This window comes from Papilio polytes, unplaced genomic scaffold, assembly GCF_000836215.1.
Source record: "Papilio polytes unplaced genomic scaffold, Ppol_1.0 DF823177.1, whole genome shotgun sequence".
Lineage (NCBI taxonomy): Eukaryota > Metazoa > Arthropoda > Insecta > Lepidoptera > Papilionidae > Papilio > Papilio polytes.
The window spans coordinates 232,171-245,579 of NW_013526027.1; the positions used below are offsets into that span (position 1 = coordinate 232,171).

A 13,409-nucleotide genomic window follows, 5' to 3' on the forward strand; every position below is an offset into this window, starting at 1 on the left:
TATTCAGCTTTATTTCTTGTCCGTTAAAGCCTTTTATTGTTTGTGTATGAATATGACAATAAGTATGTATAGTGGGTGAGGTTTGTAGCCGTAATTTAATGTAACAGTTAATATGACAGCGGGCATGAGTATGCCAGCGGGTCGTCTGGTGTGTAATATTTATGCACTCACACCTGGAGGTCTATCGATCGCGAGGATATTTTGTTCGGAGCCCTTGATGTGATAGAGCACACGTATTCAAACTGGAGTTATAAATCCGTTAATTAATTACTGATTGATTGTTATTTGACGAATTTTGTTTAATGTGAAGAATTTTGTTGTGAATATGTTTATTGTTATTCTGTATCCAATGCTGGTAGATATATTAGTTTCGCTTTTTATTGTAATGTCCTATCTGCAAAAGGTTACTGTTTGCTTTTAAATTATAAAATGTTACCACGGTCTTTAAGTTGTCTTTCTAGGCCTACTTTCTTCAATCTTGTTGCACTTTCGAATTAATTTAATTTTCCGTCAATTATTCGCAACAACCTTATCGCATTCTTTAGCTTCTGTGAGAATTTATAAAAAAAAATTCACTAATAACCTTTTAAAAATCAATGTTAAGGTTGATTCTTTAATACGCTACTGAATAAATTTCGTGAATACTTTGTTCATATTTTTCATTTGTACTTAGATAAATAAAAAATATTCTTTGCTGCAAATAATTTCGATACTAAGTTAAAAATAAATAAAATAGAAATAGTTTATTAATTTTCCCCTTGGGCAGGGCACTGGTGTCCAAACTAGGGTGGTGCCCTGTGTAATGGATCACCAGGCCCAGTTAGATCGATGAATGTTCAATTCTTGAATCTTGAAAGTAAAGCATTTGAAATAGATATCTCGATACGTCCGGGATGTATTTAGTACTTCAAAATAGAACTGAAGCACGCAATGAACCTGCTTCTTGATTCTTGACCCGATCGAAACGCTTCGCAAATTGATTATTCATGGATGAACGACATCGTGTTGCCAATTCCCAAGTCAGGGATCGGGTGTTAACATCCGTCGGTAATCGCACTTATAAAAAACTAAACGTCGACCGATTAATCTTACACTTTCTTCGATAAAAAATAGTACATTCACACAGTTTCATCGGTAAATAAAATTTTACTACAATTCTTGTGAAACTTCACGGACGGTGGTTATAAATTCGGTAAAATAGCCTCGCTTTGGCAATAACTTAAAGCGTTATTCGCGGAATGTAAAATTCGTGCGTTGAATAAGCCCTTAAGAAAGAATGTTCTGGAATGATCCTCTGTAAGCGACGAGAGTATCCGTGTACATGAGTAAACATGTATAATTTAAGATGAAATGTGTACCAATTGATGTCTTTGTTCACGTTTGTGAACATTTTACGAGTACGTCGAGCCGAGGGGCTGCTGACTAAATTCTCAACATACATTGTACAAAACAGAGGGCCGTTTAAAGGTCGGCGTTTCTTATATCTAATGCGGAAATTTGTGTGAATTTATGAGTCGAACATTGTATTTGTTTTATGATTTTTACAAGAATTTCCAATATTATTTACGGGTATTTTACAATATCTACATATAGTTTAATTTAATAAATGAATTTATATTCATAGTCTCTAGGTATTAATGTTTCAGAGAAAAATGACAACCTCAAAAAATAAATTTAATAAATGAATTTATATTCACAGTCTCTAGGTATTAAAGTTTCAGAGAAAAATGACAACCTCAAAAAATAAATTCTCAAACATCAAAGACGGCTTTGAAAATATTAAAATTTAAGAAAGAATAACGATGTTTATTTTAATACAAAATATGAATATAAAGATGACGATAAACGAAGCCATTCATAATCCTAAGTCCTAAGTAAACAGTTTTTAATATGTAGTCTACATTAAAAGACAACAAGCTTTAAAAACGATTAACATTAAGTTGGTTGAAAGAAAAAGAAAATAATTACAGCGACTCAGATAATCAACTATCAAACTCAGAATTGTTAATTCTTCACTGAGGATGTCCATGAGGAAACCATAAATAATTGAGTGTGGCAGTAATATTACGTACTTTTAACTAGGGTACAGAAGAATTTATTTCTATTTAAACTAGCCTATGTTTATTGTCGAACTAGCTTTGTTGACTAAAATACTGAAAAGAGCTATATCTTGTGAATATAAAAAATCAAACATAGTTTAATCGAAGCAATTCCCACAGGATTTAATTAGGTGGTAAAACAAGTCTTATAGACGCGTGAATATCATCAATTATGCAGCAATTAACTCTATTAATAGCCAGACAAGCGTCAATAGGATCAACAAAATATAACTCCGAAGCATTGGCCGGCAATAAAGAAATCAATCAGCGGATTAGATATTTCAAATCAATAAAATCTGAAAAGGCTATTATTGCTGGATGGTTACAAAGATCAACATGGCTAGATGTTTCCTTATATTTTGTTGTTTATTGCTTACTTTTTACAAGCTTAATGGATGAAAATGTAGCTAAGTCTTTAAAATACTTGCGACATGATTTAAGTTAGTTAAATTTTTTTCTTATCCTAAGTTTTCTATGCTCTGAGCTCGTACTTTATCATTTTCATTCGTTACATATATTTTTGACCTCTTTAATATTATGAAATAAATAATAATTAAGTATAAAAAAAATCAATATTTTAATCTTTTGTATAATTATTTGAAACTATCATAACATTAAACACGATACCATGTCGTATCCAGATACTTTACATCATGGTTTTTATTTTTTGGTTCTCATAAGAGTGTATAAAATGCGAGGCGGCTCGTGTGATGCGGCGGCGGGGGAGGGGTGTCGAGGGAGGACTGCGGGGGGATGCGTCTGATGCCACAGGTGTGATGCGAGATGCGCTCCACAAGCACGGACAAGTATCACCGTCGCAAATCGCAGTTTAACTTTACGTTACCGATTGATGATATTTATTTACTAGAATTGCCAACAAAACATATTAATAGAGTTGTGTAAATAATAGAAAATATGTTTTTTTAGCAAAACAATATGAATCATGATAATTGTTCTTGTTTTAATAATAAGTATAAAAAAGCGTACCACTCATTTAGTTAAATGACAAACTTGTATTCGAAATGTAACGCACAATGTTCATTTGTACCTACTGAAAGCAAAATTACTTTAGAAATTATCAGCTGTTGCTCGCGATTTCTTACGTGAAATTAATAAATAGAACCTATGCTACTAACAGATAAATTACCTTTCTAATGGTAAAAGAATTTTTAAAATTGGCCTAGTAGTTTTTACGCGAATCCAATACGTACAAAAACACAAATCTTTCCTCTCTATAATATTAGTATAGATAACCGAACAGGGATCACAGGGAACAAATCAGAAACAGAAACATCGGTTACCAAGTACAGTGTGACCGGACTCCAAGTTCACGGGGTCAGTTAATTATAATATTGAGCATTGCTCAGATAAGCCGAGCCGTGAATCGTTTGTGATCAATATTCAATGTGACTCGAACTTTCGGCGTTACTTCATTTATATGATTTTCATAATACCGAAGTGACCGTTTGAATGTCATAATAAAACTATTATTATAAAATCTCTGTATGCGATTCTTTCCTTTATAATATTTAATTCAGGTAATAAACGAGTTGGAATTGTTATAGTCATATAGCACGAAGGTCGGTCTTACGATCAATCGATTTGGATGTTTCCCGTTGATTTTATGGGAAGTCTTAATGTGTGGTCGACACGATTCGAACTTTGAAATAGTTTTTGTCAATTAAACACCAATCTGATGGAATTCTTTTATATTGAAGACTCATTTTGTGGAAGAATATCGAAGAATTATTTTTTACAACTACACCTAGTTTTTTAAAGAAAGGAAATATTTATTTGATTGTAAAGAATATTAATATACGCAGTATTATTAAATAAATTAAACAAGATACAAAAACAGAAACCAAATTCTAAAAACTACAAGGGTACAAAATAATATTCTATTGTTACGAAACATAAGAAAGTGAAAAAAAAAGTGTATCAAAGAGAAAGCGATACTTGAACACAAAAAGGGTTTTTGCGATTAAATTCTCACTTTATAAACGGATGAGCTCTTAAGATGTTGTTGACGTTTATATTTATTTTCGCCACCCTGATAGTACGAAACACAAAGAGTGACAAAAACAAGACAAGGATTAGTCAACCACCAGTTGTGACAAATAATTGACAAAATATTTTGTCAAACGTTCGTTGTTTGTTGTCATTTGTTTAATCCTATTTCGAAACAAGGATTAACAGTTTTATCCGATAACGCTATTTCCTTTCAGACTTAACAGTTAAGTAAAAGTAATTTCTTACCGAAAGTTTAAAATTATTCACATTAAAAAAAATCTTTGAGAACCGCTATAATGTAGACAAAACGTAGTTGTATACTTCTAGTCTAAAGATTGCTCTTATTTATGACCACAGTAAGAGCATAAATCTTACTTCTAACTAATGTTATACATGTTTAATTTTAAATAGATGTTTGTTAGAAAATATCTCCAGAACGGCTCAATAGCTCTTAAAGAATTTTTTCACAGATGTAGATTATTGTCTGGAAGAACATATAGGCTACTCAGTAATTTTTTTAATTCCTCGCGGACGGAGTCGGGCGCAAAAGCTAGTCTGAAATAATATAAAGATTTTTGTATGTATTGAAAATACTCTCACACTTAAAAACTCAAATACTCAAAAGCTACTGGGCTGATTTTAAAATTCTTTTACCATTAAAAAGCTACGTTATCAGTGAGTAACGTAGCCTATGTGTTTTATTATTTTTTTAATTTTACGCTGGCGACGTTGCGAGTAACGGTTTGTATTTTATAAACCACTCCTTGAGAACATGTCAAACAGGTAACATTTCCATAACAATTTCACAACATCATCATCATCATCATCCTACTCCCGTAAGGTCGGCGCAACAGGTTTTTGTCCTCCTCATAACTCTATCATACGTCATCTCAGTCATCACTCGCTTTTTGATCATGTCACCTTTTACGCAATCCATCCATCTCTTCCAAGATCTACCTCTATCGATGTACCCACACTCATTACTAACGTTCTCCTTGTAACATGCGATTCATCCTTCCTCATAACATGTCCATGCTAACCTTTTAAAACAAATACCTTCATCAAAAGACAAGATATGATACTTTTACATAAACATACAATTATGCTGAGACGAGTGCAAAGTTCATTGAATGCGAGCTCATGCATTGAATAATTAATACACAGCAATCGGTTAAGTGTCAGAGCGAAACGACGTCCAAAACAAATATATGAATATTAAACGGGGCATTATTCCTCGTCAGTGTTATTCACTGCCATTAATACTGAGACTACAGCATCATTTTAATAAGTTACTTTGCTTACTGAAGTACTTAAATACTTAACTATTGAATCGATTTATTTTAAAGATGCTGTCTATAATTGCTATTATGCTCTTTGCATTTATACTTTTTGAGTGGACCGAGATCTTCAATATTTTCTCTCTATTGCCAACTAAAACTAAATCTTCTTTATCCATTAAAGGGTAAATAATTACTGTAGAATATTCGAAGTATTCTTTTTATGATATAACTACACAATTTATAAATCAATTTAATCCTGAAATAAATTTTGTTTTAACTTTGTTCTTGTGAAATTATTTTGGAATAACATTGGCGTTTTCCGTGCTTTGAAAATGGTGTGGGTGAGTGGTCATATGGGTCGTTTTAGACGCAAGTAGAGTTAATACGATGCTCCGGGCGTTGATCATTTTTTGCGTTGCACCCGAATCAACCACCTTGAGCACAACAAATGTGTGGGCAATCCGGTAATTTATTTTTTTAGCCAATAAATTACTCATACGTCAAAACTTCGGACGCGGCCGGGCGGCGCGGCGAGGATGCCAAGTGATATATTGGCCCTTGTCACAGCATTCAACCTTTTTCTACCAATTTTAATACGCCACTCGATTAATTATTTTATACATTGAGGATGAACCGCTTGTACTAATGAGATTGACTATTAGACTTAGATTAATTTGTATAGAAGCGTATTTTAAAGTTGCTTTTTTGACTTTTTAATAAATATCCTTAATTTTTTAGGCTAGCATTCCCTTAGATGTTTTGTAAAAATGATGTTACTACTCATGTAAACTGTAAATGTTGGAAAGCATTTCTAATAGAGATAGAGATCACAATAATAATAACGAATTCACGTTAGAAAAATGGTGATTTTTATTTTATTTCATAAGTATAAATTTGGATCTATCGATTACAACATGATAATAAAAATCGATAAAAGCCTTACCCGATTTTACTTAACCTTTCAATATTTATCGTTAAATAGACAAACTATAGTTATTTGCAAGAAAAATGTCATAAAACTGATGAAAAGAAAGACGCTTCATACTGTTGAAGCCCTTAAGTCTGTCTTAACTATATTTCACATAAACTTTTTCGTGAGAAATCTAATTGAAACAAATCTGGATATTCTAATCGTTGTACTGTTGCGCCATCTATTGTTTGTTATTGACATTAAAATGAATCTTGCTTAAAGACGCTTTTTTTTCGTCGTCTAATTTGAATAAATAACAGATGTACAACATGTTCTATAAATGTTGTTGTATGTAAAGCCTACATTGTTATAAAAAAATACAATTCGTAAACATAATAAATTCGCAATTTAATCTAATCGAAAAACCAAATTTAAATATTAAGGTCTGTTAAATATTCAGTGAAGACAAGGTTCAGGAAACAGCTAGTCCTAAATAGTTTAATTATATTTAAATATATCACGTTACCTTTACATAGCTGTAGTAACTATAATTTGTTCCTAGTCTTTCTGTAGACTAAGTATACATTAATCATCTTAAACCTAATATAGACTTTTCAATATGACATTCAATTACATTTGCAATCATGTAAATTAATAACTTTTTTACACTACCTATTTACGGAATTTAAAAAAATGTTTCGAGAAAACTACTAAATACCGCCATCTGGTTTATAGACAATAAACCAACGCATCATGTGGTGCTGTTTTATGTAAGCAACGAAACGCCAGATGTCAGCTCGAAATTACTATTACTAAACTGTTTTTTTTTTATATTATAATAATTGAATAAGTAAAAATGATCTTTCTTCATAGTAATTTTAAAATTACAGTATATTGAATTACTTGAAAATATTATAAAAATGTAGCCAAAAGTGAATAAAGGATATACAACTAACCTTTTTGTTAATTTAAAACTGATAACATTGAAAAGGAGATTGCATTTTTAATAACGGTAAAAGTCATTTAAACACAATCACGGATGCTGTGTTTCTAGGTGCATTTAATGATGCATGTATCGAATATCGATTCATACACATTAATCGATGCTTTTTAACCATGACATCTCACTAAGAAATACTAACATTATACAGTCAAAATGTGATTGTGAGTTATCAAATTAGTCCAACTACACTATCATCATTATCCTCTTTATCCTATCCTACTCCCGTAGGGTCGCCGCAACAGGCTCTTGTCCTCCACATATTCTATTATACGTCATCTCAGTCATCACCCCCTTGAACATGTCACTATATGTTGTATAAATTACTACATCTGTTTTTATAGAGAAAATGTAAACAGAAGTTTATAAATATAGTTACAAAGTATTCAATAAAGCTAGAAACTTGAATGATGTGATTAAGGTGTAGTAAACGTAGTAATAGTATTTTTATCAAACTATTTTACAAATATATTGTAGTATTGTAGGATTATTCAATAAAATAAAAATATTGCATCAGCTGCTTACAAAGTATAAGCATCCTTATTGTGATGACATGAATATCTGTGCTTTATCTTCAGTTTACTTCACATTTTACTATTTGTTAACAATTGTACTGTAATTAATTTTTGTAACCTTAAACTAACCTATTTATTAACGCGAATTTAATTTAAAAAACTGTTAAATGCAGGTGAAAATTTTAAATGCTTCCACACCACTGAACAGATGCAAAACAGCAGGCCGTGCAACCAAAATGAAAGCAAAAAGCGTGGTTATATGCGGTCCTATCAGTGAGGCAAAAAATACGCGAACTGAAATCACACGTCGATATAGAGTAAATTGCATAATATTCAACAACAGCAATCTGTATCGGGCGTGAGTAAGCCAGAGGGGTAGGTTGAGACCACGGACCACCAAATGACGTGGTCCTAACTTCTCTCGTTCTTTCTACGAGTACATTTATCTACGTCACGTACGTCGGTTTTGGACGCTTTGTACAGTATATAAGTCTGATAACAGAATGTTGTAGGCCTTTTTAACTAAATTAGGTCACAACATTTACTAACAGTTTTACCCTTAAGAGAGGAGGCAAACAAGCACCAACAATACCGAGGTGATAATCGACGTCCAAAGTAAATGTGACATTGAAAAGACTTTGCCTACTTAATTCGTTGGAGATCAATATTATCATTTATGTATCAAAAAAAATGTAATAATATTTTTCTTAAACAAACATAAACAGTGATAAAATGGCAAAGGTAGAATTTAAAGGTTATCAGGTTTGATAGTTGGAAGAAATGTAATTAGGTGATTAGTAAACTCGAATAGGGTAAACATTTAATTAAGTTACCTTACCCTTTAATAAATACTAGCTGTTCAAGTGCGACTTCATCCGCATAAAATTATGAAAATTTTATTTTATTGTTTACATCTGTCAAATTATTAATTACAAACGTCAAAATGACATGATATGATGTAAATCTTGCCTCCTTGATGTTGGCAGCAACTTATGGTCTCTTTTCCACATTAGGGTTTTTATCCTAAATATTTACCCCCTAATTTTAATTGGCGTTAAAATATATAGCCTAACGCGTGATGTAAGTGTACGGCTTTTTATTAAAAAAAAAAGAGTTATTCAAAAACATGCTGTAATTGCTGACATCTTTGGCAAAAAAGAAATGTGTGTTTACGCTTTATTATAATAGTATAGACATATGTACTCCTTATATTTTTATGAAGTACTCTACTTAGTGACGCAATTAAAACGTAAATATTTTAAACGCGAGGTTTTTGCGCTTCTACTTAAAAAATTGTCATGTCACTATACGTTCCCATCTATGATCATCGGAGTTTACCCTACATAAAGAATCAAAGCCTAAGTCAACCATACTTTTCCTTTGCGGCTTGGTTGACATCACACATATTGCAAATTTCTCCCCAAACATCATGTCCTTGCCATAAGCTGTAGGAAAATCGATAATTCCATTCGTATGCAGCGAGAATTGTACCAGGATTCGTAAATAACAATATGCTTAACCCCTGCGCCATCGACGCTCACAAAAGATAATTAGTGTCATAGGGTTTTGTGCAAATAACTCTGTAACTATAGACAAGCACTTAAAAATAATTTAAAACGTATCCCCTAAATGTATAAAATGAAGGACAGAACTACTTGGTGATTGATAGAAACACTTTCAGAAGACAATAATTTTTGTACGTCTAAAAATGTATCCTCAACGTGGATAATGTTAACAATACCTTTTACAACACTGAAAATAAACTACAACTAGTACTACGATCCACAATTTTCACCTCTTGAATCTAAAGAGAGCATTTTAAACTAGCGATGCATAGATGATACCTAATTCAGTAAAGTATTGTCCCAATTATGACGGAAAATATATCAATATTGAATCTCTCCACGAAAGATGTTTTATCAAAATGGAAAAGTTTTGCTAACATCGATATCTGATAATCGTTATTGTAAACAAAGCGATCACGTTTGTTTTTAACGGACCTGCCGAAACAGATACTAATGAGGTAAAGGTGAAAGGTGAAATGATAAACCACGGCAACGAAATTTAAAAACATCCTATCAACAAGATCATGCTGCATTTCAGAAGACGATAACAAAAATACGGGTATAGTATAAAAGCTGGAGCGATTGATCGAGACGACACAGTTTTCGCTGAGAACGCAACGATGAAGACGCTCTTGGTGCTTGCAGGGCTAGTGGCCCTGGCGATGTCAGGAGCCGTTCCTCCGAAAGTCGTCAACTTCAAGACTAAAAATGGTATACATTTTAAATAATTTCTATACTTTAAGTAAATTCTATGTTATCATTATTATCCACTAATTACAATAAGATGTATCCTAAAAATGATTGATCAGTGTTTATGATTTCGCGAATTTAGTTTTCTTTCGCCATATTGAGGAACGTTATAAACGATATCATGTCAATGTTGATGTATATGGAGAGGCGATTGGTCACATATTAGTTCTCACTAAACATTTTTCCTTTCTATGACGTATATTGCATTTAATTAATCCTTAAACAGGCCTCATGCTCAATATAAAAGTACTCTATAATACATAAGTACAAAATAAAAAAAATCCCTTTGAGGTTTATTTAGCGTTTTTTTAGATTAAGCTAGATATAATTGTTTCTGTATTGTTAAAAGAAAAAAAAACTACGTAGTCATTTCAGATCTCGAAATAATTAGAAGTGAATTGAAGATTAGTTACCTTACGTAGTAGTACGCTTGGAAGTTATATTAAAATATTCATAAAAAAGTTGCACAATAATAATTTGCATTTGGTTGGATATCATTGAATTTATAAAATCTTACTACATTATAAAGGCATCAGTTTAGATGGATGGATGTTTGTTACAGTTAGTAGCTTAAACTGCTGTACGGATCTTGATGAAATTTGGCATAGATGTAGGCTACATACTTTTGTTTTTTTTTTAATTAGCGAAAGCTATTCATAAATATTAAAGTACCAAAAACAATTTCCAGTGGATGCCGAATTTGTCACTAAACAGAAGAAGATATTTAGTCTTTTCTTCGCACCATCTCAAATTAGCAAGGATGCTGACTACTACAAAATTGCAACAGAATGGAACATTGAAGCTAACATCGAAAATTACACCGTAAGCATTAGCCTTTTATAATAATTAATTTGCAAATCGCACCTATCAAGTATTTAATTAAGTCTATATCTTATTCCTTAATTTTCAGAATAAAAAGGCCGTTGAAGACTTCTTAGTGTTGTACAAACATGGTTTCCTGCCAAGAAATCACGTCTTCTCTATTTTCTATGAAAAACAGAGAGACGAAGCGATTGCTCTCTTCCATCTTTTCTACTACGCTAAAGACTTCGAGACTTTCTACAAAACTGCTGCTTATGCCCGCGTGTTCCTTAACGAGGGTCAATTCTTGTACGCATACTACATTGCTATTATCCACCGATCAGACACTAAAGGCATAGTCTTGCCCGCTCCTTATGAACTTTACCCTGAGTTCTTTGTCAACTCTGATGTCTTGTACAGAATGTACCGCACTAAAATGCAAGACGGAATCTCCAATCCTGATTTTGCGTCTGAATATGGTATCACTTTGGAAAAAGATTACTATGTCTATTACACTAATTATTCTAATTACTGGGCTTATGGTGACAAGGAGTACAAGCTGTCGTACTTCACAGAAGATATCGGATTAAACTCTTACTACTATTACTTCCACTCGTTCTTCCCCTTCTGGCTAGAAGGTGACGTTTTCACCGTTTGGAAAGACCGCCGTGGAGAAGCATACTACTACTTCTACAAACAATTGATCGCTCGATACTATTTGGAGCGTCTGAGCAATGGATTAGGGGAAATTCCAGAATTCTCTTGGAACAAACCTATCAAATCTGGCTACATTCCATTCTTAACGTACTACTATCCGTTCATTCAAAGACATGCCGATTACCAAATTCCATACGAAAGCAATGTTCAAGAATTACAGTTCCTCGACACCTACGAAACGACGTTCTTGCAGTACCTGGAGAGAGGCCGCTTTAAGGCTGTAAGTATTATATCTAACTGTACGCAAAAAAATAAAATGTTAGTATTCAATTAAAAAATAACAATGATTTCTTTTTTTACAGTACAACCAAGAAGTTGATTTCAGCAATTCAAAATCTGTTAACTTTGTTGGCAACTACTGGCAATCCAATGTCGACTTATACGAGAAAGTGGGACCAAGGAACTACCACCGGTCCTATGAAATTACTGCCAGGCGTCTTTTGGGTGCTTCTCCAGAAACTGCCGACAAGTATGTAGTACTAATATCAGTGGTAACAATTAGTTAAATACAGTTCTTACGATTTTTCCATGATGCTCATAGACTCTTTTAAAGAAGGATGTAGGGTGAAGTACTCTGCTCTAAATTTATAGACATACAATCCAGAAACTTTTTTATGTTATTTCGTGATTTTATCCGTAAAGTAAACGATTTCGTTTGTACGTCAGCATTGAAAAATGGATTCATTTTACATATTTTTTTGCAGGTACAGCTACATTCCTAATGTCCTCGACTTTTACCAAACATCGCTGCGTGACCCTGTCTTCTACCAACTCTACAGCAGAATTCTTAAATACTTCATTCAGTACAAGGAATACCTCGCACCGTACACTCAGGACCTGCTCCACTACGTTGGCGTTAAGGTTACTGACGTCAAGGTTGACAAGCTCCTCACGTATTTCGAATACTATGATTTCGATGTAACAAACGCCGTGTTCTTTACACCAGAGCAACTGAAGACTTACAAATTCACACCCTACAAAGTACGTCAGCCACGTATCAACCACAAGCCATTCACAGTAACGGTCAATGTCAAATCTGATGTTGAAGGTGACGCTGTAATAAAGGTCTTCCTTGGACCTAAATACAACGGTGAAGGTTTCCCATTGACATTGGAAGATAACTGGATGAACTTCGTAGAGCTAGACTGGTTTGTTCAGAAATTGACAGTCGGACAGAACAAGATCGATCGCAGCTCAACCGACTTCTTGTTCTACAAAGAAGATTCCGTACCAACTGCAGAAATCTGGAAACTTCTTGACCAAGGCAAAGTGCCCACTCATATGTCAACGGAAGCAGACTTTATGCCGTCAAGATTGATGCTACCTAAGGGAACAAAGGGAGGTTTCCCCTACCAATTATTCGTAGTAGTTTATCCATTCAATGGCAAAGTGAGTACGTCAGAGCCTCTTGAAAGCTTTATTGTTGACAACAAACCGTTCGGTTTCCCGTTGGATCGTCCAGTGAATGACATCTACTTCGTACAGCCCAACATGTACTTCAAGGATGTGTTTGTTTACCACGAAGATGAAATATATCCTTACCAATCTAATTACCCCTACTATGTAGGTCCCAAATTCACGTACACTAAGTTTTAAGAAGATAAACTTATTTCTTTCTTTATGATCAACGTCAGATATTTATACTTATTGTTTTTATTTACGCATTGTTAATTAAAGTTGAATAATATTAGCAATTCACTTATTTTATTTTCACCCCAAAACGATCTTAAGCATTATATTATTAACGAAACAAAATAATTCA

General features: G+C 33.1%; 1 protein-coding gene across 1 annotated transcript; it reads left to right on the forward strand.

Moving 5' to 3' along the window:
- The first annotated feature begins 9,962 nt into the window (after positions 1-9,962).
- On the forward strand, positions 9,963-13,341 carry LOC106105200 (arylphorin subunit alpha-like). The gene is made up of 5 exons (XM_013285470.1): positions 9,963-10,090; positions 10,818-10,951; positions 11,040-11,867; positions 11,950-12,116; positions 12,352-13,341. Exons 1-5 carry the CDS (start codon positions 10,000-10,002, stop codon positions 13,241-13,243), a joined length of 2,112 nt encoding a protein of 703 aa, XP_013140924.1. The 5' UTR covers positions 9,963-9,999; the 3' UTR covers positions 13,244-13,341.
- The last annotated feature ends 68 nt before the right edge of the window (positions 13,342-13,409 follow it).

What these genes read in the sequence shown, in the direction of transcription:
- LOC106105200 (XM_013285470.1), top strand. Translation starts at nt 10,000, where the DNA reads ATGAAGACGCTCTTGGTGCTTGCAGGGCTAGTGGCCCTGGCGATGTCA. An exon ending in CAACTTCAAGACTAAAAATG is followed by an intron (nt 10,091 to 10,817) that starts GTATACATTTTA and finishes AACAATTTCCAG; the next exon opens with TGGATGCCGAATTTGTCACT. An exon ending in TCTCCAGAAACTGCCGACAA is followed by an intron (nt 12,117 to 12,351) that starts GTATGTAGTACT and finishes ATTTTTTTGCAG; the next exon opens with GTACAGCTACATTCCTAATG.